This window comes from Mus musculus, chromosome 11, assembly GCF_000001635.26.
Source record: "Mus musculus strain C57BL/6J chromosome 11, GRCm38.p6 C57BL/6J".
In the NCBI taxonomy this organism is placed as follows: domain Eukaryota; kingdom Metazoa; phylum Chordata; class Mammalia; order Rodentia; family Muridae; genus Mus; species Mus musculus.
The window spans coordinates 86,800,696-86,822,333 of record NC_000077.6 but is presented as its reverse complement, the minus strand read 5'-3'; the positions used below and the strand labels follow the sequence as shown (position 1 = coordinate 86,822,333).

General features: G+C 42.3%; 1 protein-coding gene and 1 long non-coding RNA gene across 4 annotated transcripts in view; both read left to right on the top strand.

The window, feature by feature from the left end:
* Gm33742 overlaps window positions 1-3,709 on the top strand; it is a 49,992-nt gene extending 46,283 nt beyond the window's left edge. For both annotated transcript variants that reach the window (XR_001780285.2, XR_001780286.1), the window contains exon 5: window positions 755-3,709. This is a non-coding gene — a long non-coding RNA (predicted gene, 33742). The remainder of the gene's footprint in view (window positions 1-754) is intronic.
* Window positions 3,710-14,456: 10,747 nt separating this feature from the next.
* Dhx40 (DEAH (Asp-Glu-Ala-His) box polypeptide 40) overlaps window positions 14,457-21,638 on the top strand; it is a 39,029-nt gene continuing 31,847 nt past the window's right edge. The window contains exons 1-4 of one of the 2 annotated variants that reach the window (XM_017314718.2): window positions 14,457-14,896; window positions 15,707-15,874; window positions 17,932-18,077; window positions 21,246-21,365. In XM_017314718.2, coding sequence (XP_017170207.1) covers window positions 14,563-14,896; window positions 15,707-15,874; window positions 17,932-18,077; window positions 21,246-21,365 — 768 coding nt within the window. In that variant the 5' untranslated portion in view covers window positions 14,457-14,562. The remainder of the gene's footprint in view (window positions 14,897-15,706; window positions 15,875-17,931; window positions 18,078-21,245; window positions 21,366-21,638) is intronic. The other variant, NM_026191.2, reaches the window with a different exon arrangement.

The window sequence follows — 21,638 nt, the reverse complement described above, 5'->3', positions numbered from 1 at the left end:
TCATGCTTAATATAGGAAATGCTCTTACCCACTGAGCCACATTGCCAGCTGCTGCTGCTGCTGCTGCTTCTTCTTCTTCTTCTTTTTTCTTTCTTTCTTTTTTTTTTTTTTCGAGACAGGGTTTCTCTGTATAGCTCTGGCTGTCCTGGAACTCACTCTGTAGACCAGGCTGGCCTCGAACTCAGAAATCCACCTGCCTCTGCCTCCCAAGTGCTGGGATTAAAGGCATGCGCCACCACGCCCGGCCAGCTTCTTTTTCTTTTCTCTCTCTCTCTCTCTCTCTCTCTCTCTCTCTCTCTCTCTCTCTCTCTCTCTTAAAGATTTATTTATTTATTATATGTAAGTACACTGTAGCTGTCTTCAGACACATCAGAAGAGGGGGTCAGATCTCATTACAGGTGGTTGTGAGCCACCATGTGGTTGCTGGGATTTGAACTCAAGACCTTCAGAAGAGCAGTCAGTGCCCTTAACCGCTGAGCCATCTCTCCAGCCCCAGCTTCTTTTTCTTATGTCTGCTCTTCCTTCCTTTCCTGCTAGGGACTAAACCCAGGGCTTTTTAAATATTAGGCAAGCATTACACTAGGGCCTCCCTTACTGACTTGCCCCTCCTACAAAAGAGTTTAAATAAATGTCAACTAAAAAAATACTATGAGATGATAATCAACTATTTGAGCAAAAATTTAAAGGAGGGGACAGGCAGATGCTGTCTAAGGAATCATATTTTAAAAAGCTCTTTTTTTTTTTTTTTGAGGAGGTTTGAGAAGAGACCTCAGTGGCACCAGGAACATTCATCCAGCCATGCAAACTACTCAGCTCTTTTTCTGTTAAATCAGCTTTGAGGTGAGAATAAAAAAAAGCAGAGTAAGGCGAGAAAAAGGGGGAGATGTTTTTTTCTCTCTCTCTTATTTTTTTAAACCTCAAAAGTAAGCCTGAGCCTTCTTTTTGGTGGCTGGCTGTGTTTCTAAAAGCAATCAACCGATGTTGAAGGGACTGGAATGCAAAATCATTTCTAATCCTCTTCTAGCCCTATACTTTTCTTGGTGTCATCACTATGTAACAGGCATGCCAGCCTGCTGTTAACAGAACTTGTTGCCTGCCAGTTTTTCTCTATTAGGAACATTTATTATCATCATGGGATCTTCTTTGGTTGGCTTAATTGAGGTATAATTTACATGTAATAAAATTCACCAGTTTTCAATGTTTAATTCTCTGACAAATAGATGTGGCATCCACCCACCACCACAATCAACAAATCAAGCAAATAGTTCCATGTTGTGGCATCTCCTCTGTGATGGTTTGCATATGCTTGGCCCAGGGAGTGCACTACTTGGAGGTGTGGCCTTGTTGGAATAGATGTGGCCTTGTTAGAGGAAGTGTGTCATTGTGGTCATTGGCTTTAAGACCCTCACTCTAGCTGCCTGGAAGCCAGTCTTCTCCTAGCTGCCTTCAGAACAAGAGGTGGAACTCTCAGCTCCTCCAGCCCATGTGTGCCTGGAAGCTGCCATGCTCCCACCTTGATGATAATGGACTGAACCTCCGAACCTGTAAGCCAGCCCCAATTAAATGTTGTCCTTCTAAGAGTTATCTTGGTCATGGTGTCTGTGTAGAGCAGTAAAACCCTAACTCTACCTCTTTGAAGTCAATCACTTTTACCCACCTGCAACCTGTGACAGTTGCTCAATTGTTTCCTGCAAAAGATAACTGTTTTGCTTTATTTTATTTTATTTTATTTTATTTTATTTTATGTTTTAAAGACAGGGTCTTAATATGTAGCCCTGGCTATCCTGAAATTTACTATGTAGACCAGACTGGCCTGCAACTCACAGAGATCCTGTTATCTCTGGTTCTGAAATGATGGGCTTAAAGGTGTGCACCACTACACCCAACTCAAAAGATAACTCTTAATATGAAACAAATTCTTAGAAGGACTTTCTGCTTGGAAATTCTTGACTAAGATACTTCATTGAATACAAAGATACATGGAAATCAGTACATGTCCGTAAGTAGCCAAAAATCTCGTTGACTTTTATGTAATTTTTGAGATTACGCTGCTTATATATAATGCAAGGCTGAATTTTAGAATGAATTATGCCCACTAAAGAAGAATAATGGACAGAGACCATATCTGCTCCTGAACTCGATAAGACCAAGCAAAGTCTTGTACTGTCAGGAACACTACTTATGATTTCTGTAAAAAGGCACAGACTTATGACCAAGGATGTTTCAGGTATTTTTTTTTTGTAATAAACTTTTAAAAATCAAACAAAATATATTAAGGCAGAACAAGTACAAAACCTATCGGTGCACCCTGCGATGGCTTTAGGTTATTAGATGCCAACGTGGACCAGTTAGTTTAATGGCCAACCCACCAAAAAGACAACACTCTAAAGTCTTCTGGTTTCCTCCTTGTAGGAAAGTAGGAGAGAACATAATGAGGCCCTGTGAAGGCTCACAGAGCACTGTGGGGAGAAGTTGTGAGAAAATGGATGGCACATTAAAATTCATGAGATGCCAGTTAAGATCTCTGAATAACAAAGTGATTATTATTATTCAAGGTCAGGCTTTTCTTTCATCTTTCTATAAAGACACAAAATCATTACCATGATCTGTCACGTGTGTCTCCTTTGTTATTAGATGCTGGACGGGCTTATTAAACGGTCTGTATTCCCTGGAGGGGAATGGCCCCAGTGGAATGATCACAGTGGAATGATCACAGTTCCGTGGCTTTGTACGGTTCTAATCGTGAGTGCATTTAAACCAGAGGAAGGAAAAGCGAAGCTGAAGGGAACACAGAACGGCAGGGTAGGCATTTTCTTGTGATGACAAAGAAATGAATCCTTTCTTAATTTCACTGACTCTTGCATATGCTTTACACCAGCCATTTCCAGAATGCACAGCAGATACCGTGTGTGAACTCTCCTTGGTCAATACAGTGGGGACCACAGTTAATTTCAAAAGGGAAGCAATATATGCAAATTGAGAAAGAGTATTAACATCAGGAGGAGAAAAGCAGGAACAATAACCTGGTAAAAATGTGTATGGCAGAGTCTAACTTAGTAAAGTGCTTGCAAGACCAGAGCGAGTGTCTCTGAACCCATGTGAAAATATACAGCTGCATGGGTCGGTGCCATGGTTGGTAGAGGCAGACATGCCCTATGGCTCAAATTTGGTGAGTTCTTGGGTAGTGAGTGCCTAAGGAAAGACACAGAGGCTGTCCCTAGGTTCTACATGTATGCACACAAATGTGCACAGGGACACACCCAGTAAAAGGACTCTAGCAGGCCTGAGCATGGCAAACATGGCTCTGGCAGCCCTTTCCCTTGTTTTCTCTGCCTCACTAAAATCCATTAGATTACATTCCTAAAGCAAGCAACCAAGGTTTATTCCCTTATTTGGCTACTTCCTCCTCTGAGGGAGAAAGGTCCAGCTCCTACAAGGAGTAGGACCTTTCAAATACTTATCAAAGTATTGAAGTCCAACAATCAAAAGCCCCCTTTGGCTCACCTAATTAACATGACCAATTAAACACCTCCTTCCAACAACGGAGTGGGCGGGAGTATCCCTAAAGTTGTTGCTAGTCTGTGGAATATGTTCCCCTAACTGGGTTGCCTTGTCTGGCCTCAGTGGGAGAGGATGTGCCTAGCTCTGCAGTGACTTCATGTGCTAGGGTGGAGGGGATGTCCAGGGTTGGGGTGGGGGCTCTGCCCTCTCAGAGGCGAAGGGGAGGGAGGAGGGACAGTGTGAGGGGAGACTGGGAGAGGTAGGGCAGCGATAAGGATGTAAAGTGAATTTTTAAAAAGTGACAAAAAAAAATGAAAAGTAAAAAGAAAGAAAAAAAGAAAAAGAAAAAAATAACACCTCATCCTAACATTGGGGTTCCCCTTTTGCCTTTATAAATTTCCATTTTCCTATGGGCCACATCTATCTTCTCTCCATCTAGAAGCAGTTCTGCATTATCCTGTCCCCCCAACTCCCTGGTACAAATACTCCTTCCCCCTCTCCCTGTCCCCTTCTCCTTCTTCCTCATCCTCTATTCCCTGCCTTTGTCTTTTATTCCCTCCTCTTTCCCCCTCTGGAGCAGCTAAGTCTCCTCTGTGCTGAGAGTCATATGATGCCTTAACTTGGATCCAGGCTCACTCACGTTTGTGTATAGTGGCTCAGAAACTTACCCACATTGTAATTCTAATATGCAAAGAAATTACTGCTTTTTTAAATTTTCTTAGATGGACCTCCTTTTACTTCCATGCTCCTGCCTTGCTCCATAATAAGAAGGGAAAACAATTATGTCCAGCAACCCTTTTTAGTTCAAATAAGTAGTTCGTTCTTTCTGAGGGCTACATTTCCTTTTAAGGGTGGAGCGTTTACATTTCCTTCCTTAGCCCTCCTCTAGTTCAAAATCATGTCCAGTTGTTTAGAAGAATTGTGACCTAATGATGCTGAGGAGAGAGGAGTCAAAAACATGTAGAATCTCAGAGTCAGAGTACACAGAGTAGCATGCGTGTGGCCTGGTGGTCCTTAGTGGGTCCTCTGAAGTGACATTATTAAAACAAGATTCTGCCATCCTCAGACACCCACACTCATGTCATGTTCATATACCCACACACAGAGATACACACATGTGCATAAGTAAAGATAAAATTAAAGAATCTATCAAATGATGAAACTATTTTGTACTTTGGAATTTTTTTATTTGTGTATTTGAATATATATGTGCGTATACACATGCTACCAAAGGTATGGATGTCATGGGACAACCTGAGACCTGAGACACTGTCTTCTTTTACTATGTGGGTTTCAGGAATAGAACTCAGGTCACTGGGCTTGGTGGCAGATGCCTTTACCTGCTGAGCTATCTAGGCAGCTTCTGTTTTATATCTTATTGATGACCCTTGGTCATATAACTAAATATACATGACACAATTCACAAAATTACCCACTAGAATTATATTTGCAAATTATATCTCTTCTCTCTCTTGTTCTCTCTCTCTCTCTCTCCCTCCCTCCCTCCCTCCTTCTTTCTCTTTCTTTCTTTCTCTCTCTTTCTTTCTTTCTTTCTTTCTTTCTTCCTTTCTTTCACCTTTGTGTAACCTTGGCTGTCCTGGAACTCACTCTGTAGACCAGGCTGGCCTTGAATTCAGAGCCACCTGACTTTGTCTCCCAAGTGCTGGGATTAAAGGCTTGAGCCACCACTCCCTGACTGCAATATCTTTAATTAATGAAGAGGTAAATAATATATCTTACTAACCCTGACCATTCACTAAAAGACTTTTAACAATGCTCAGCATAGCCGGGCGTGGTGGCACACGCCTTTAATCCCAGCACTCGGGAGGCAGGGGCAGGCGGATTTCTGAGTTTGAGGCCAGCCTGGTCTACAAAGTGAGTTCCAGGACAGCCAGGGCTACACAGAGAAACCCTGTCTCAAAACAAACAAACAAACAAAAAAAACAAACAAACAAAAAACAAAACAAACAAACAAAAAAACCAATGCTCAGCACAGATTTTAATGGTAGCACTTACGCTTGTCAGCTCTCTTTTTTCTCCTATAATGAAATGGTATTACAATGGAAAAGCCAAAAAGGACAATACTAATAAAAATATTACAATGGAAAGCAGTGAGTTGCACTACAAAATATGCCTATATTAAATACGTATAAAATTTAAACAATATTGGGCTTGGTAGTCCATGCCCTTAATTCTAGCACTCAGGAGGCAGAGGCAGGCAGATCTCTGTGAGTTCAAAGCCAGTCTGGTCTACATAATGAGTTTCAGGAAAGGCTGGAGTACCTAGTTAGACCTTATCTCAAAACAAACTTTTTAAAAATGATTACTTATGTTTCGATTCTTTTCACTTTTTGATTTGTAATAATTGAAAGGTGCTTAGTTCTAGAGAAATAGTACTGCTTAATTTTTCTTTTAAATAATGTTGACACTGAAGTTTTGAAGAATAAAAAATTACTGGCCTCTTGTGAGAACATGAACTTTCACCTCGGAGCCCACCCCCTCCCATCTGGAAAACATACTTGAGAAAAACATTTTCTGGAACAACCACAGAATGTTTCAACAGGCCAGATGTATTGCCAAACACAGGATATGACTCTTTGGTTGAGTAAATTTGTGGTTGTTAAACTTCCCCTATTCCCTCCCCATTCCCCCTCCCAGTTTGTGGTTTTTTCCTTTAAAAGCTTGTGAAAAATTTGAGTCGTCGTCGAGACTCCTCTACCCTGTGCTAAGGTGTATGAGTTTCGACCCCAGAGCTCTGTGTGCTTCCATGTTGCTGCTTTATTTCGACCCCAGAGCTCTGGTCTGTGTGCTTTCATGTTGCTGCCTTATTAAATCTTGCCTTCTACATTTTATGTATGGTCTCAGTGTCTTCTTGGGTACGCGGCTGTCCCGGGACTTAAGTGTCTGAGTGAGGGTCTCCCCTCGAGGATCTTTCATTTGGTGCGTTGGCCGGGAAACAGCGCGACCACCCAGAGGTCCTAGACCCACTTAGAGGTAAGATTCTTTGTTCTGCTTTGGTCTGATGTCTGTGTTCTGATGTCTGTGTTCTAATGTCTGTGTTCTGTTTCTAAGTCTGGTGCGATCGCAGTTTCAGTTTTGCGGATGCTCAGTGAGACCGCGCTCCGAGAGGGAGTGCGGGGTGGATAAGGATAGACGTGTCCAGGTGTCCACCGTCCGTTCGCCCTGGGAGACGTCCCAGGAGGAACAGGGGAGGATCAGGGACGCCTGGTGGACCCCTTTGAAGGCCAAGAGACCATTTGGGGTTGCGAGATCGTGGGTTAGAGTCCCACCTCGTGCCCAGTTGCGAGATCGTGGGTTCGAGTCCCACCTCGTGTTTTGTTGCGAGATCGTGGGTTCGAGTCCCACCTCGTGTTTTGTTGCGAGATCGTGGGTTCGAGTCCCACCTCGCGTCTGGTCACGGGATCGTGGGTTCGAGTCCCACCTCGTGTTTTGTTGCGAGATCGTGGGTTCGAGTCCCACCTCGCGTCTGGTCACGGGATCGTGGGTTCGAGTCCCACCTCGTGTTTTGTTGCGAGATCGTGGGTTCGAGTCCCACCTCGCGTCTGGTCACGGGATCGTGGGTTCGAGTCCCACCTCGTGCAGAGGGTCTCAATTGGCCGGCCTTAGAGAGGCCATCTGATTCTTCTGGTTTCTTTTTTGTCTTAGTCTCGTGTCCGCTCTTGTTGTGATTACTGTTTTTCTAAAAATGGGACAATCTGTGTCCACTCCCCTTTCTCTGACTCTGGTTCTGTCGCTTGGTAATTTTGTTTGTTTACGTTTGTTTTTGTGAGTCGTCTATGTTGTCTGTTACTATCTTGTTTTTGTTTGTGGTTTACGGTTTCTGTGTGTGTCTTGTGTGTCTCTTTGTGTTCGGACTTGGACTGATGACTGACGACTGTTTTTAAGTTATGCCTTCTGAAATAAGCCTAAAAATCCTGTCAGATCCCTATGCTGACCACTTCCTTTCAGATCAACAGCTGCCCTGCCTCCCACTCCAACTCCAGAGAGCAGCCAGCGGGTCACAGTGGTCCCGCCCATGGACCTGGAGCCTAGGGAAAAATGAGCTCGGAAATCCGGAGCAAATGAGGAGTGGTCCCTGAGAAGTCAGTGGCCCTGGATGTTGTGGCTGCTAAAAAAAAAAAGAAGAGGAGGCTGTTCGAGTAGCCGGCCAAGAGCGCCGCAGGTTCCCAGGCAGCTTCTCATTCCCCTGTCCCTCCCATCCCGTCTCTTGTTAACAGAAAAACTGCTTTCACTTTAAGATAAGTGCCGGTTGCAGCCAGCTGTGAGAGCTGCACTCCCGTCTCTGCTCTAAAGTTCCTTCTTCTCAGAGGGTGGCACCACCCTGAGTTGCTGGCAGTGAGTCTGTTCCAAGTTCCAGTGAGGGAGGCATCCACCCACTTGGGGCTTCTGTCCAAGGTAAGGAGCACCTGTGAGTCTAACTGCCAGGCTCTGATGGGGGTCTCATCTCTGTGGGACTAGAAAGTCCCAACAATCTGACCAAGGTAACAGGAAGTTAAGACAAAGACAGAGACCAAAGTCAGAATCAGAGCTGTGCTGTGAGACAAAAAGATAAGAGAAATAAAATGCTGGTCACAAAAGTCAGGAAAACTAGAAAACTTAGATAGTACCTGGCAACAAACAAAAGCTTTTGGCTGAAGATCAATGTGTTTAAGAGATAACAAAAGGGGTGCTAATACAGAAGCTGAGTCCTTAAAAGAGTCCGGTGGCCTACCTGTTAAAGCAGCTAAAAAAGAGACTGTGTTTCATACTCCTCCACTGACCAGTGCAAAACAAGCTAAAAAGTTCCTGGGCACTGCGGGCTTTTGCAGATTGTGGATTCCAGGTTTTGCTGAGTTAAAGAGATAAACAGCCCTTCGTATAAAGAAAAAAAAAAGGAACAATCTTACATGGCCTTAGATGCTCTTGAGACTGCCCTAATGTTATCCCCAGCTATGGGACTCCTAGATGTGACTGAGAACAAAGGTATTGCCAAAAGAAGTTCTTACTCAGAGATTGGGACCCTAAAAAAGACCTGTGGCATACTTGTATAAAAAATTAGACCTGGTGGCTGTAGGATGGCCTGCTTGTCTGCACATAGTGGCTTCTGGTCAAGGACGCAGATAAATTGACTCTGAGACAAAACTTGGCACATGTCCTAGAAAGTGTGGTTCAGCCCCCATGACCGATGGCTGACTAACGCTCTTGAAAACATTATCCAACCGTCCCCCTGACCGATGGACACATTGTCAGAGCTTTTTGTTGACTGAACGAGTGACCTTCGCTCCCCCTGCTATCCTCAATCTCACTACTGCCTGAGACTTCACCTACTCATCATTGTGCTGACATTCTGGCAGAAGAAACTCATACTCGAAATGATCTGAAAGATCAGATCAGCCTTGGCCTGAGAGTTTGAGCTGGTACACGGATGGCAGTAGCCTCGAGGTTAAGGGTAAGCGGAAGGCGGGGACAGCAGTGCAGTGATGGACAGAAAGCAAGTGATCTAGGCCAGCAGCCTCCCTAAAGGGACTTCAGCCCAGAAAGCTAAACTTGTGGCTTTAATACAAGCTCTATATATATAGACATCTGCAGAGAAAGACCTAAGATGCTGTGGCTAAAAGAAATCAGATGGCAAATCTAACCGCCCAGGCATCCTAAAGAGCAATGATCCTGACAGTCTAAAGACTATCAAGTTATAGACAAATTAAGACTGGTAAAAGAAACCCTGTATAAAATAGTAAAAACTGAAGAAAGAAAACTAGTCCTCTCATGAGAAGACAGACCTGACATCTACTGAAAAATAGACTTTACTGAAAAAATATGTGTATAAATACCTTCTGATTTTTGTGAACGTTCTCAAGATAGATAAAAGCTTTTCCTTGTAAAACGAGACTGATCAGATAGTCATCAAGAAGATTGTTAAAGAAAATTTTCCAAGGTTCGGAGTGCCAAAAGCAATAGTGTCAGATAATGGTCCTGCCTTTGTTGCCCAGGTAAGTCAGGGTGTGGCCAAGTATTTAGAGGTCAAATGAAAATTCCATTGTGTGTACAGACCTCAGAGCTCAGGAAAGATAAAAAAGAATAAATAAAACTCTAAACAGACCTTGACAAAATTAATCCTAGAGACTGGCACAGACTTACTTGGTACTCCTTCCCCTTGCCCTATTTAGAACTGAGAATACTCCCTCTTGATTCGGTTTTACTCTTTTTAAGATCCTTTATGGGGCTCCTATGCCCATCACTGTCTTAAATGATGTGTTTAAACCTATGTTGTTATAATAATGATCTATATGTTAAGTTAAAAGGCTTGCAGGTGGTGCAGAAAGAAGTCTGGTCACAACTGGCTACAGTGAACAAGCTGGGTACCCCAAGGACATCTTACCAGTTCCAGCCAGAGATCTGATCTACGTACACCTGCGTCATGCTGAGACCCTCAAGCCTCACTAAAAGGGTCCCTGCCTAGTTCTGTTTACTAATCTGCCTTATTCTGTTTTTGTTCCCATGTTAAAGATAGAGTAAATGCAGTATTCTCCACATAGAGATATAGACTTCTGAAATTCTAAGATTAGAATTATTTACAAGAAGAAGTGGGGAATGAAGAATAAAAAATTACTGGCCTCTTGTGAGAACATGAACTTTCACCTCGGAGCCCACCCCCTCCCATCTGGAAAACATACTTGAGAAAAACATTTTCTGGAACAACCACAGAATGTTTCAACAGGCCAGATGTATTGCCAAACACAGGATATGACTCTTTGGTTGAGTAAATTTGTGGTTGTTAAACTTCCCCTATTCCCTCCCCATTCCCCCTCCCAGTTTGTGGTTTTTTCCTTTAAAAGCTTGTGAAAAATTTGAGTCGTCGTCGAGACTCCTCTACCCTGTGCTAAGGTGTATGAGTTTCGACCCCAGAGCTCTGTGTGCTTCCATGTTGCTGCTTTATTTCGACCCCAGAGCTCTGGTCTGTGTGCTTTCATGTTGCTGCCTTATTAAATCTTGCCTTCTACATTTTATGTATGGTCTCAGTGTCTTCTTGGGTACGCGGCTGTCCCGGGACTTAAGTGTCTGAGTGAGGGTCTCCCCTCGAGGATCTTTCAGTTTCTCAAATTAACCCAGCTTGCCACCTTCAGGCAACTGCAAGATTTACAGAGACAGAGCTAGAGATGGGATATTAATTTTTCATCTTTCTCAAAAACCTTAATTAGTAGTTTTGTGATCTAGTAGTACCTTTGTATTTTGCTCTGTCTTGAAGCTTTCCCTAGAATTCATTGGAACCTTCTAGACTCTCAAGGCTTAGTTCATTTGTTGCTAGCTACAAAAAGCTTCCCCACCCTGACTCACCCTGTAGCTCTATTGTGTTCCTCAGAGTGTCTTCTAGATACTATGTATTCTCTACACAATCACCACATGCAAGCGAGCCACCTTACTGACCCCTTGATTACTTTTAAATGAGAAGAATACATCTGAGGACACCTTATTTTCTTGAATCCTTTCCACTGGATCTTTTCCAACAACATTGAACATTCCTGTGCTAGCCCACTTTGTCCTTTCTCCCAATCCTTGCTTCATTACATCTCCCTTCTCTCTGCTTTCTCCCAAGACCTGGCTGCTTCTATCAAAGAGAAGTAAGCTAGCACAGGAGGCTCTAGTTTGGCCCTTTGCTCAGGAGTATCTTGGATCTTTGCTTTTGCCTTGGTGAGAGTTGGGAAGGAAGGCTTCACTGTACCAGGCAAATCTAAAAGGAAAAGGAAAACACAGAGGACCAGACTGATATTTAAGGATTGAAATTTGACCCAAATGTAAATGTATAATACTAATCTTAATGAGCCTTGAATTGTGACCACTTCAATGCCTGTATTACACAATGATCCTAAACATGTTCAGTTATGCACCAAATAATTTCATTGACAAGTTTTGCTTTTTGAGTCAGGGTCTCACTATGTAGCCCCATGGGCTTGGAACTTCAAGTGTAGACCAGGCTGGCCCCAAACTCACAGTGATCCTCCTCCCTCTGCATCCAAGAGATGAGATCAAAGGTGTGCACCACTATGGCCTGTCCCAGCCTTTTCCATCACATCCCCTGAGTCAGGGTGTCTTTACCATCTGTTCTCAATCTTCCTTTCACTTGCCTTCATCCATTTGAACCAGTGACTGACAAGCCCATCAAATACATTCTCAGTTTGTGTTGTGATACCTCCCCTTCTCCGTACAGTACGGATTCTGTCTGCTTTTCTTTATGTGACCAAAACAATTCTTATTTAATCAGATTAGTGATAGTACTGTTCAGTCTTTCTATGAGCCATAAGCCATCATGTTCTGTTCTTGGGTCTCTGACATTATTATGTGTCTAGTGTTTGGGACTCTGCTTGTTATTATGTAAACAACATATGATATTTTTGCTTCATGTATTGGTTTTACTTCACAATATTTTATTATTGTGTATGTGAGTGTGTACAGTGTGTATATGGGTGGGGTGGTGGGTAACACATGCTGCACAATGCAATCCAGTGGGTAATAATTGAAGGGCCCTTTAACCATCACTTCAGGGGCCCTATATTTTGCTTTCTTTTTTTTTTTTTTTTTATTAGGTATTTAGCTCATTTACATTTCCAATGCTATACCAAAAGTCCCCCTTACCCACCCACCATATTTTGCTTTCTTTTTCAATGGCGATGTAATCACATTATTTCATCATTTTGAAAGTCTTTACAGTTGAGCCCTTGATGCTCGGAAATAGATTGCATGGAACCAAGAACATTTGGAAGACTGCTCATTGAAGCAACAGCAGCAAGGTGCAATCCACACTTCTTAACCTTTGCTTATCACTTGTACTCTTTCTCCTGACTCAGAGGTAACGAGACATAGATTCAATGTTGGGGATGCTTACCATTCTTCCAAAATTCAGCCCACACATTTTCCACTTTTACTCCGTGTTTGTATTCTATTTGTTATTGTAATTTGTAAGATCATTGGTCTAGAAATACTAGGAATATCCCTATGTCATTAATAGTAAAATAGTCTACATGGCCAAGGTTGGGAAAACCTTGGTTGGATGGTGCTACCATCTAGGCTCCTTGACTTTGTTTTCTTTAATTCGTGGCTTCCAGTTTTATTCTGGATATTTTGCTAGGTGGTTATCAACAAATGGAGTCAACTCTAAGAGTTACAACCACTGAAAGACACTCCTCATTTAAATAATTCCACTTCTCATTCCAGTATTAGGTTAGTATGATTGTGAGGTTTCTTATCTCTCTCTTTTTCATCACCAAGAGGAAGTTTCAGAAATTTCTTTCTCACACGTGAAAACCAGAGAATATTAACCTTTAATCCCATATCCCTGGACAGGCAAACTTCTGGGAGCTCAAAGCTAACCTGATCTACTTAATGAGTTTCAGGCCATCTAGGGCTATATAGTGATATATAGTGAGACTTTGTCCAAAACTGTATATATCAAATACTTAATCATTTAAATACAAATTGCTTAGTAAATGGTCACAATTCCTGATTTGAAATGATTCTGCTTATTTTCTTAGAAAGTGACTTTGTGAAATAGCTGGTCTGTTGCTCAGTTACAGAGGTCACCAATATCTTCATGGTCTGACTACAATTGTATATTTTGATCTCTTCTGACATAATAGTTTGAATTACTAATAGAAATCGAAAGGTTCAGAGATGGTTTTAATGTTTTGGAGAAATCTAAAATGTTCTCCTGTCACTAGGGCTATTGCCTCAGCCGTTAGAAAGTTACACCTGACTTGCTATCATTCAAATTCTGATAAACTTGCATTAAAGGAGTTGTTGATCAGTTACGTTGAAAAGGAGTTGATACATGTACGTTTTAAAGCAAAGTCTTGGATTCTTGTAACATCTTACATCTTTTCTAGTTTGGTCTTGGGTTGATAAGTGAATGGTAGTTTTATGTTGCCTTCCTATAAACCATGATTAATTTTAACAGCAGGAACTACTGAAAAGTGCAAGAAGCAAATGGACAAGGTCACATATATCTGTAATTTAGCACTTGGGTAGCTGAGGCTGGAAGATCATGAGTTCTAGGGTATCCTGGGCTACATAGTGATTTAAGTGTAAGAAGCAGGTTTCTTCACATTTTTTCATAATTAACTCAACTCAGAAAATCAGCTGGCATTATCACTGAAGGACTAGTCCAAGAACCCCCCTCCTTCCCTCCCTCCCTTTTCCCCTCTTCCCCCCCTCCCTCCTTCCTTCTCTTTTCCTCTCCCTTCTTTCTCCCTCTCCCCTTTATTCACCTCCTCTTCTGAGACAGAGTCTCATTCTCAGAATTATCCTGGTGGTAACCCGGAACTCACAGCAACTCTTTTGCCTCTGCCTCGCAAGTGTTAGGACCACACTCAGCTTTGATAAAGTACTGGGTATTGAATCCCAGGGTCTCTCATATCGTAGATAAGTATTCTACCACTGAACTGTACACCAAGTCCCCAACATACCTTTAAAAATAAGTAAACCACACCACCTCAGATAATGTGTATCTGTAGAATTTTCAGCAGTTGTGTTTTCTAAGGAACGTACTTCCACTAAAAGTCAACTTATTTTAAAACAGATGTTAACCCTGTCTCGAAAAAAACAAAAAAAATCAACCAACAACCCAGATGTTATTCATTCATCTATCCTCAACAAACCCTATTGTCCACCTCAAATCACTGCTCCCTGCTGGGTGTACAATATATAGTGTTCCGGAAGTCTGGATCATGTGTGTCTTCCCAGCTTCTTGGAGGGTATGGAAAATATGCAAATAAATGTAAATGAAGGGTTCCATGAAGGAAGTGAAACAGCATGGGAATCTAAGTTTTGAAAACTACAGAACTACAAGTTGGACCGCACTATGTGTCTTGATAGGACGATAGGGAAGTGAGTTGCCCAAGGTCACACTGTAGGATGGCTTCGGCTCCTGGGAAAGGGTCATTCAACTGGTATCTGGAGATAGGCAAGACTTGTGGGGATGCTGTGGTGACTAAGGGCCACACTGGACAAACTGTGACCTGGCCCTCAGGTGTTCAGGTGTGACTTCGCGGGTGGCGGAGGCACGTGGCGATGGGCGGGACTCCTTGGGGGTGGTGCCTCGGGGCCCCCAGGAGCGCGGGCCCGTGCGCGTCCAAGCAGAGGCCGCCACGTCATCGAGCCGCTCCCCCACCCCTCTCAGCCAGTCGCACGCGCGGAAGTAAACACCCCTACGTCATCAGGGCGCGTCCTCGCCTTTCCCCTCCCATCTCCTCGGCTCCGTGGACGTGTTCGCTTCTTCTCCGGACCGGGTCTATGTCCCGGTTTCCCGCCGTCGCGGGCAGGGCGCCAAGGCGGCAGGAGGAAGGCGAGCGGCCAATAGAGCTCCAGGAAGAGCGGCCGTCAGCTGTTCGCATCGCTGACAGAGGTACGGTCCGCGGGACGCTGTGGCACCCGGAGGGAGTTATTTGCGGGGCGAAAAGTACATCTGTGGGCGGCAGAGGAGGTGGGAAGGGAGCTTAGACGTTCTTTTGGTCTTTTAAGCCAGACGACGAACTTTGCGTCCAGTGAGCACTTTGGCTTAGAAGGGGGCGGTCCCAAACCCAAGTTGGGTGAGAACCTCTCTGGGGGGCAAGAAAGTGGACCCGAACGCCCAAATGCCTTCTGCTGTTCTACAGCCTCATAAAGCCTTTGTTCTCTACCCGTTCATCCCCCTCCCCTTCGTCGGGCCGCCAGCCTGCCTTTGGGTACGGTATGAAGGGAGCCCGTTTCCAGGAGCCAGTTTCCATGGTTACCCACCACTTGGCCTTCTGGGATATCAGTCACTCTGAACAGGGACCTAACTTGAACTGTGAATCAGAAGCAAATACAGGTGGCTTCTTCTTCTTCTCAGAGTTGTTCTGCTGTGCTCAGGTTGTTGATCTATTGTTTAATAAAATTGAGTTTAGTTTTTCCAGGTAGGTATGCATACATACACGTTGTCTTGTGCTTGACTGACTTTGTCAAGTACGGCGAGTTACACATCAACAATGTTGAAGTTGTTTGATTTTACCAAAAAAAGTTATTCTGAGTTTATAAACTTTCACGTGTGATTTGTACATGGTTGACGTAACTGAAAAGTCATAGATTGATCTTTCCCGTTGTGCGATTCCTGTGCATTCTTCTTTCAGGTCTGAGCCATTGTCAGAGAGCTCTTCTCAGGTGTTTTCATTGCACAATTGTTTTTGTGTTGTTACAGAAGAGAAAGGATGCACATCACAGGAGGGAGGAACAACTCCAACGTTTCCTATTCAGAAACAAAGAAAAAAGCTCATTCAAGCTGTGAGGGACAACTCGTTCCTCATCGTTACTGGAAATACAGGAAGTGGTAAAACAACTCAACTCCCTAAATACCTTTATGAAGCAGGTAATTTTATTCTTGGATAAAGCTGGAAGCACTAAAGAGAGAAATTCTTTAAATTTTAATGAAAGTACTGTAGTGTGCAAATGCCCATTGCTGCGTTGCTTTGTCAGATCCTTAGCCTCCCTATGTCTCCTTGGCTTTCTGGATTTATTTCAGGCTCCGGAATTGTTGGGGTGACATATTAAACTACAATGATAATAATAATAATAATAGAAGAAGAAGAAGAAGGCTGATTGTGGTGGTGCACACTTTTAATCCCAGCACTTGGTAGGCAGAGTCAGGAGCATCTCTGAGTTGTAAGGCTAGCATGGTTTACATATTAAGTTCCAGGCCAGCTATGGTTATATGATAAGAAGGAAAAATAAAAGGATGTTAATTTTCTCTTTTAGGATAAGGTTATCTCATTAGCCAGTGAGAACTGAAACAATTGTGAATTGGAAAGGATAGTTGACCTCTGTTGGGGACATATTTTTGTTGGGGGGGTGTTGGTTTTTTTTTTTTTTTTTTTTTTGAGACAGGGTTTCTCAGTGTAGCCCTAGAACTCACTCTGTAGACCAGGCTGGCCTGGAACTCAGAGATGCACCTGCCTCTGCCTCTTGAGTGCTGGGATTAAAGGTGTGTGCCACCACTACTTTGCTGTTGCTGACAATTTATTCTTCCTCTAGACCGTTATCAGACAAATATTCTCAGATTCTACCAGAATTGAGCAAACAAATTACCAATAAAGTGTCTCATCAGTGTGGCAACATTCTCTTTCATAATTTTGGAAAAGAGAAAATTATATATTACTCATATTAAAATAAAAGTTAATTTGGGGGGTACTAGAGAGATGGCTCAGCAGATGTAAACTCTTGCTGCTGCTTCAGAAGACCAGATTTTTGTTCCCAGCACCTATATTGGCGGTTCACAACCACCTATAACTCTAGTTTGGGGGATTCCGATACCCTCCTCTGGACTCCTAGGGACCTGAATGTGCACATTCAAAGACAGAGATATATATACACTATACATAAATAAAAACATATCCTTTGAATTTTTAAGTCTTTTTCTTTTTTTCCAAGACAAGGTTTCTCTGTGTAGCCCTGGCTGTCTTGGAACTAAGAGAGCCACTTGCCCGTGACTCCTGAGTTCTGTGATTAAAGGTGTATGTTACCATTGCTGGGAATTTTTTTTTTTTTTTTTTTTTTTGAGAATGGCCTACGTATGCTGTTTGAGCTAGCCTCCATCACGCCTGCCCTCACAGTAACCTAATCGGATGCATCTGTCCTAATTCAACATCGCCTGCTAAGGCGTGCTGTCATTTTACATGCCAGTAAGAAAGCAAGTGCTACCAACGGTACAATACATCTCCATTTTCGGGGATGTTAAAATGGTTACAATGTTTACAAAAATTTATGCAAAAGTGGTATTTTTAAATCCAGTTTTATTCTGTGGCAAAGAAAAGTTTAGGAAGTGTGTGGAGTTTTTTTGTATTTTGGTTTTACCGTACTTATGCCATAGTACTAGCTACTTGTGAGGCAGAAGATATGTAGGGTCCAGGAGTCTGAAGCCAGTATGGTAGACTAATGAGATCTTGTAAAACAGACCAACCAAACTTATAGAATCCTTGACTTATTGTTTAAATGCTTTAAAAAAATAAAAACCTCAAACCTAATTAACATGTATATTTAAATTGGCTCTGGTTTATGTTTTAAAACTTCCTTTCATATGCTATCTCTATATGTGTTTAGGCACATGTGGGACACAGTGTGCATGTAGAGGTCAGAGGATAACTTTAGGGAGTCAGTTCTCTCCTGCCAGTGTAGGGTCTGGAGTGGAACTCAGGTATCAGGGAAGCATCTTTACCTCTGAGCTGTTTCGTCTGTGAATGTGCATTCCTGTTTTAAATTAATAGTAAGAATGTTTATGCAAATGTACTGCAGTATGTTGCTGATCTTGTAGGGTTTTCTTTTGAAAACATACCATTTGCATCGATTGACCAGGAACAGTTTTTAATTTTAGTTCAGTCGGAAGAAAGAATTGCTAACTCTGCTTTGTGTTTATATTTCTGGTTTTAATAGGGTTTTCACAACATGGTATGATTGGTGTGACTCAGCCACGAAAAGTAGCCGCCATATCAGTTGCTCAGAGGGTTGCTGAGGAAATGAAATGCACTTTGGGATCTAAAGTAGGATACCAAGTTCGTTTTGATGATTGCAGCTCCAAGGTATAAAAATTTACTAGTATACATTTAAAGTACTAAAAACACACACTCCAGCCCTTCTGTGTGTCTTTCTGTGATGGTGTATATACACGTATGTGTTGAGGCCAGAGGATGACTTCGAGTGTTATCCTCCGAGTGCCATGTATGTGATTTATCGTTTGCTTTTGTTTTTGAGATAAGGTCTATCACTGGCCTAGAACTCCTCAAGTAGGCTAGCTCCTTCATTAAAAGAAAAAAAAGATATTAAGGCGTTGGGGGAACAGGACATGGCCTGGGGAGGTAGCTCAGTTGGTAAAGTACCTGCCTGGCAAGCATGAGGTCCTGAGTGCAATCCCCAGAATCCACATAGGACAGTTTAGTTTGTTTGTGTGTTTTGTTTTGTTTTGTTTTTACTTTTTATGAACATAAATGTTTTGCCTGCCAGTGTCTTTGTATACCATCCATGGTACCCAAGGAGTTTAGAAAAGGATCCCAGATACCTTAGAACTGGAAGTACAGATGGTTGTAAGCTACCAACCATATAGGTGCTGGGAACCGAATCCTTGTCCTCTGGAAAAAAGCAGCAAATGTTCTTAACCAAGCACTAAGGCATCTCTCTAGCCCCTAGGATTAATTTTTTTCTTTCATATTGTTAAGGCCTTGTCTTAGGTATCTGACTTTATTTTATTTATTTATTTATTTATTTATTTATTTATTTTGGTTTTTCCAGATAGGGTTTCTCTGTATAGCTCTGGCTGTTCTGGAACTCACTCTGTAGACCAGGCTGGCCTCAAACTCAGAAATCCACCTGCCTCTGCCTCCCAAGTGCTGGGATTAAAGGGATTGCACTACTGCCCGTCTAGGTATCTGACTCTTATTTCCCATCCTCAACTAGTTTATCTGTTATCAGATGTTTGTCTTAGTTAGGGTTTTACCGCTGTGGACAGACACCATGACTGAGGCAACTCTTTTAAAGGACAATATTTAATTGGGGCTGGCTTATATTTTCAGAGGTTCGGTCCATTATCATCAGAATGAGATCATGGCAGCATCCAGGCACACATGATGCAGGAGGAGCTGAGAGTTCCTCTTCTTGTTCAGAAGGCAGCTAGAAGACTGACTTCCAGGGAGCTAGAATGAGGGTCTTAAAGCCCATATGCAGCTGGGCAGTGGTGGCGCACGCCTTTAATCCCAGCACTTGGGAGGCAGAGGCAGGTGGATTTCTGAGTTCAAGGCCAGCCTCGTCTACAGAGTGAGTTCTAGGACAGCCAGGGCTATTCAAGGGGAAAAAAAAAAAAAAAAGCCCATGCCCACAGTCACTTTTTAGTCACTCCAAAAAGTTCACACCTCCAAATAGTACCACTCCTTGGGCCAGACATATTCAAACCATGACAGTGTTAATGTTTATTTTTCTTAGAGTATGTTTTGTTTGTTTGTTTTTAAATCATAGGTTCCTTGACATGTTGGTTAGATTTTTTTTAAAAAAATGATTTATTACTAGGGGCTGGAGAGATGGCTGGATAGTTAAGAGTACTTGTTACTCTTTTACTCTTTTTTTGGGGGGGGGGGGGCTCGAGACAGGGTTTCTCTGTGTAGCCCTGGCTATCCTGGAATTCACTTTGTAGACCAGGCTGGCCTCGAACTCAGAGATCCACCTGCCTCTACCTCCTGAGTGCTGGGATTAAAGGTGTGCGCCATCACACCCGGCACTTGTTACTCTTGCAAAAGACCTGGGTTCAATTCCCAACATTCATATAATGGCTCATAACCTCCATGACCTCAGTTTCTGGGCACCCAGCAGACACACATGGTGCACATACACTTATATGAACAAAATATTCATGCACAGAAAGTAAATAGATTTTAAAAATCCATTTTATGTATGGCTATTTTTGTCTCCATGTATGTCTATGTACCACATGCATTCCTGGTGCCTGAGAAAGCCAGAAAAGGACATTGGATTTCCTAGGATTGGAGTAATAGTTGGTTATAAATTTCCATGTGGGTGCAGGGAACCAAAATAGGCCCCTCTGCAGCAAGTGTTCTCAGTGGTTCATCTCTGCAACCTCAGTGCTGGTTGCATTCATATTTAAACTTTGTTTTGTTGTAATAAAATGTACATAATGTAAACTTTACCATTTTAACCATTTTAAGTGTGCAATTCAATACCATCAGATATAGTCACAGTTTACAGTGTTGTGTAACTATCACAGTTTCAGAACTTTTAATTTAAAAATCTCGAACAGAAACTGTGTATTCAGTCCTTGTAGGTGTCTGACCTCTCTCTATGAAGATGCCTAGTCAAAGCATCCAAGTGGTATGACACAGTATTTTTACCTTGTGTCCTTTGCATCACACTTAGCTGTTTTCAGAGTCTATCCAGTGTATTAGTTTGGTTTTCTTTACTGTGATAAAACACCAACCAAAATTAACTTGGGAAGGAAAGAGTTTATTTGTCTTACTAGGTTACAGAACATCTTTAAGGGAAACCAAGGCAGAAACCTAAATGTAGGAAAAGAAGCAGAGGCCAGAGTGGTGTTGACTAGATTGCTTTCCAAGGCTTCCTCAGTTTGCTTTCTCATAGAACTACCTAGGACTAAATGTCCCAGGAGGGTACTCTTCACATCAATCATTAATCAAGAAAATGCCCACAGACATGCCCAGAGGCTGATCTTTGAAGACAGTTGCCTATTTGAGGATCCTACTTCCCAGGTGACTGTAGTTCATATCAAGTTGACAAAAACTAGCCAGCATAGTCAATGTTGTATCATAGTGTTCTTAAAGTCAGTGGATAACTTGACAAATTAATAACAAAGTCAGTGAAGTTTTTAATTTTAGTTTGTTTGCCATGCCCCAAATAGAACCTAGGGCCTGTGCATACTAGAGAATGCAAGCACTCTGCCACTGAAGTATCCCTGTTATCTTATGTGTAAGTATTTATCTTGCTACATTCCAGGAACTTCTTTGTATCTTCTTATTGGCAATTTGTTCTATCTCAGGACACTCTCTTAGTTCCTTTCTATATAAGTGACATGTTTTATAGTTAACCATCCATCCTTATTATATACAGTTTTATGTTCTCCTTTATGTAGCTCTTGGTGATTTGACCTTTGCACTTGGGGTAGAGAATTAGTTGAATCATGGTGAAGTTTGTGATGCTACAAGTTGATGTCCTCTGCTTTTACACATTAGGAAACAGCAATCAAATACATGACTGATGGATGTTTACTCAAACATATTTTGGGAGATCCAAATCTTAGCAAATTCAGTGTCATTATTTTGGATGAAGCCCATGAAAGAACTTTAACTACAGTGAGTATTTTATTTATTTTTAATCAATGAGAAGATTCATTTGTTTGAGGTAGCTTTTTCCTGTATGGAGAAATGCCTTCTCTTACATTTTAATCTGTAGAAATTCTTTGGTTATAATAGCAGTCTATTTTAAATAGGTCAGAGCTGGCATGGTGGCACACACCTTTAACCCCAGCATTCAGGAAGCAGAGGTTGGCAGATCTCTTTTAAGAGTTTGAAGCCAGTGAATATAGAGGAGTTCCAGGCCAGCCCCATGCTATATAGTGAGACCTT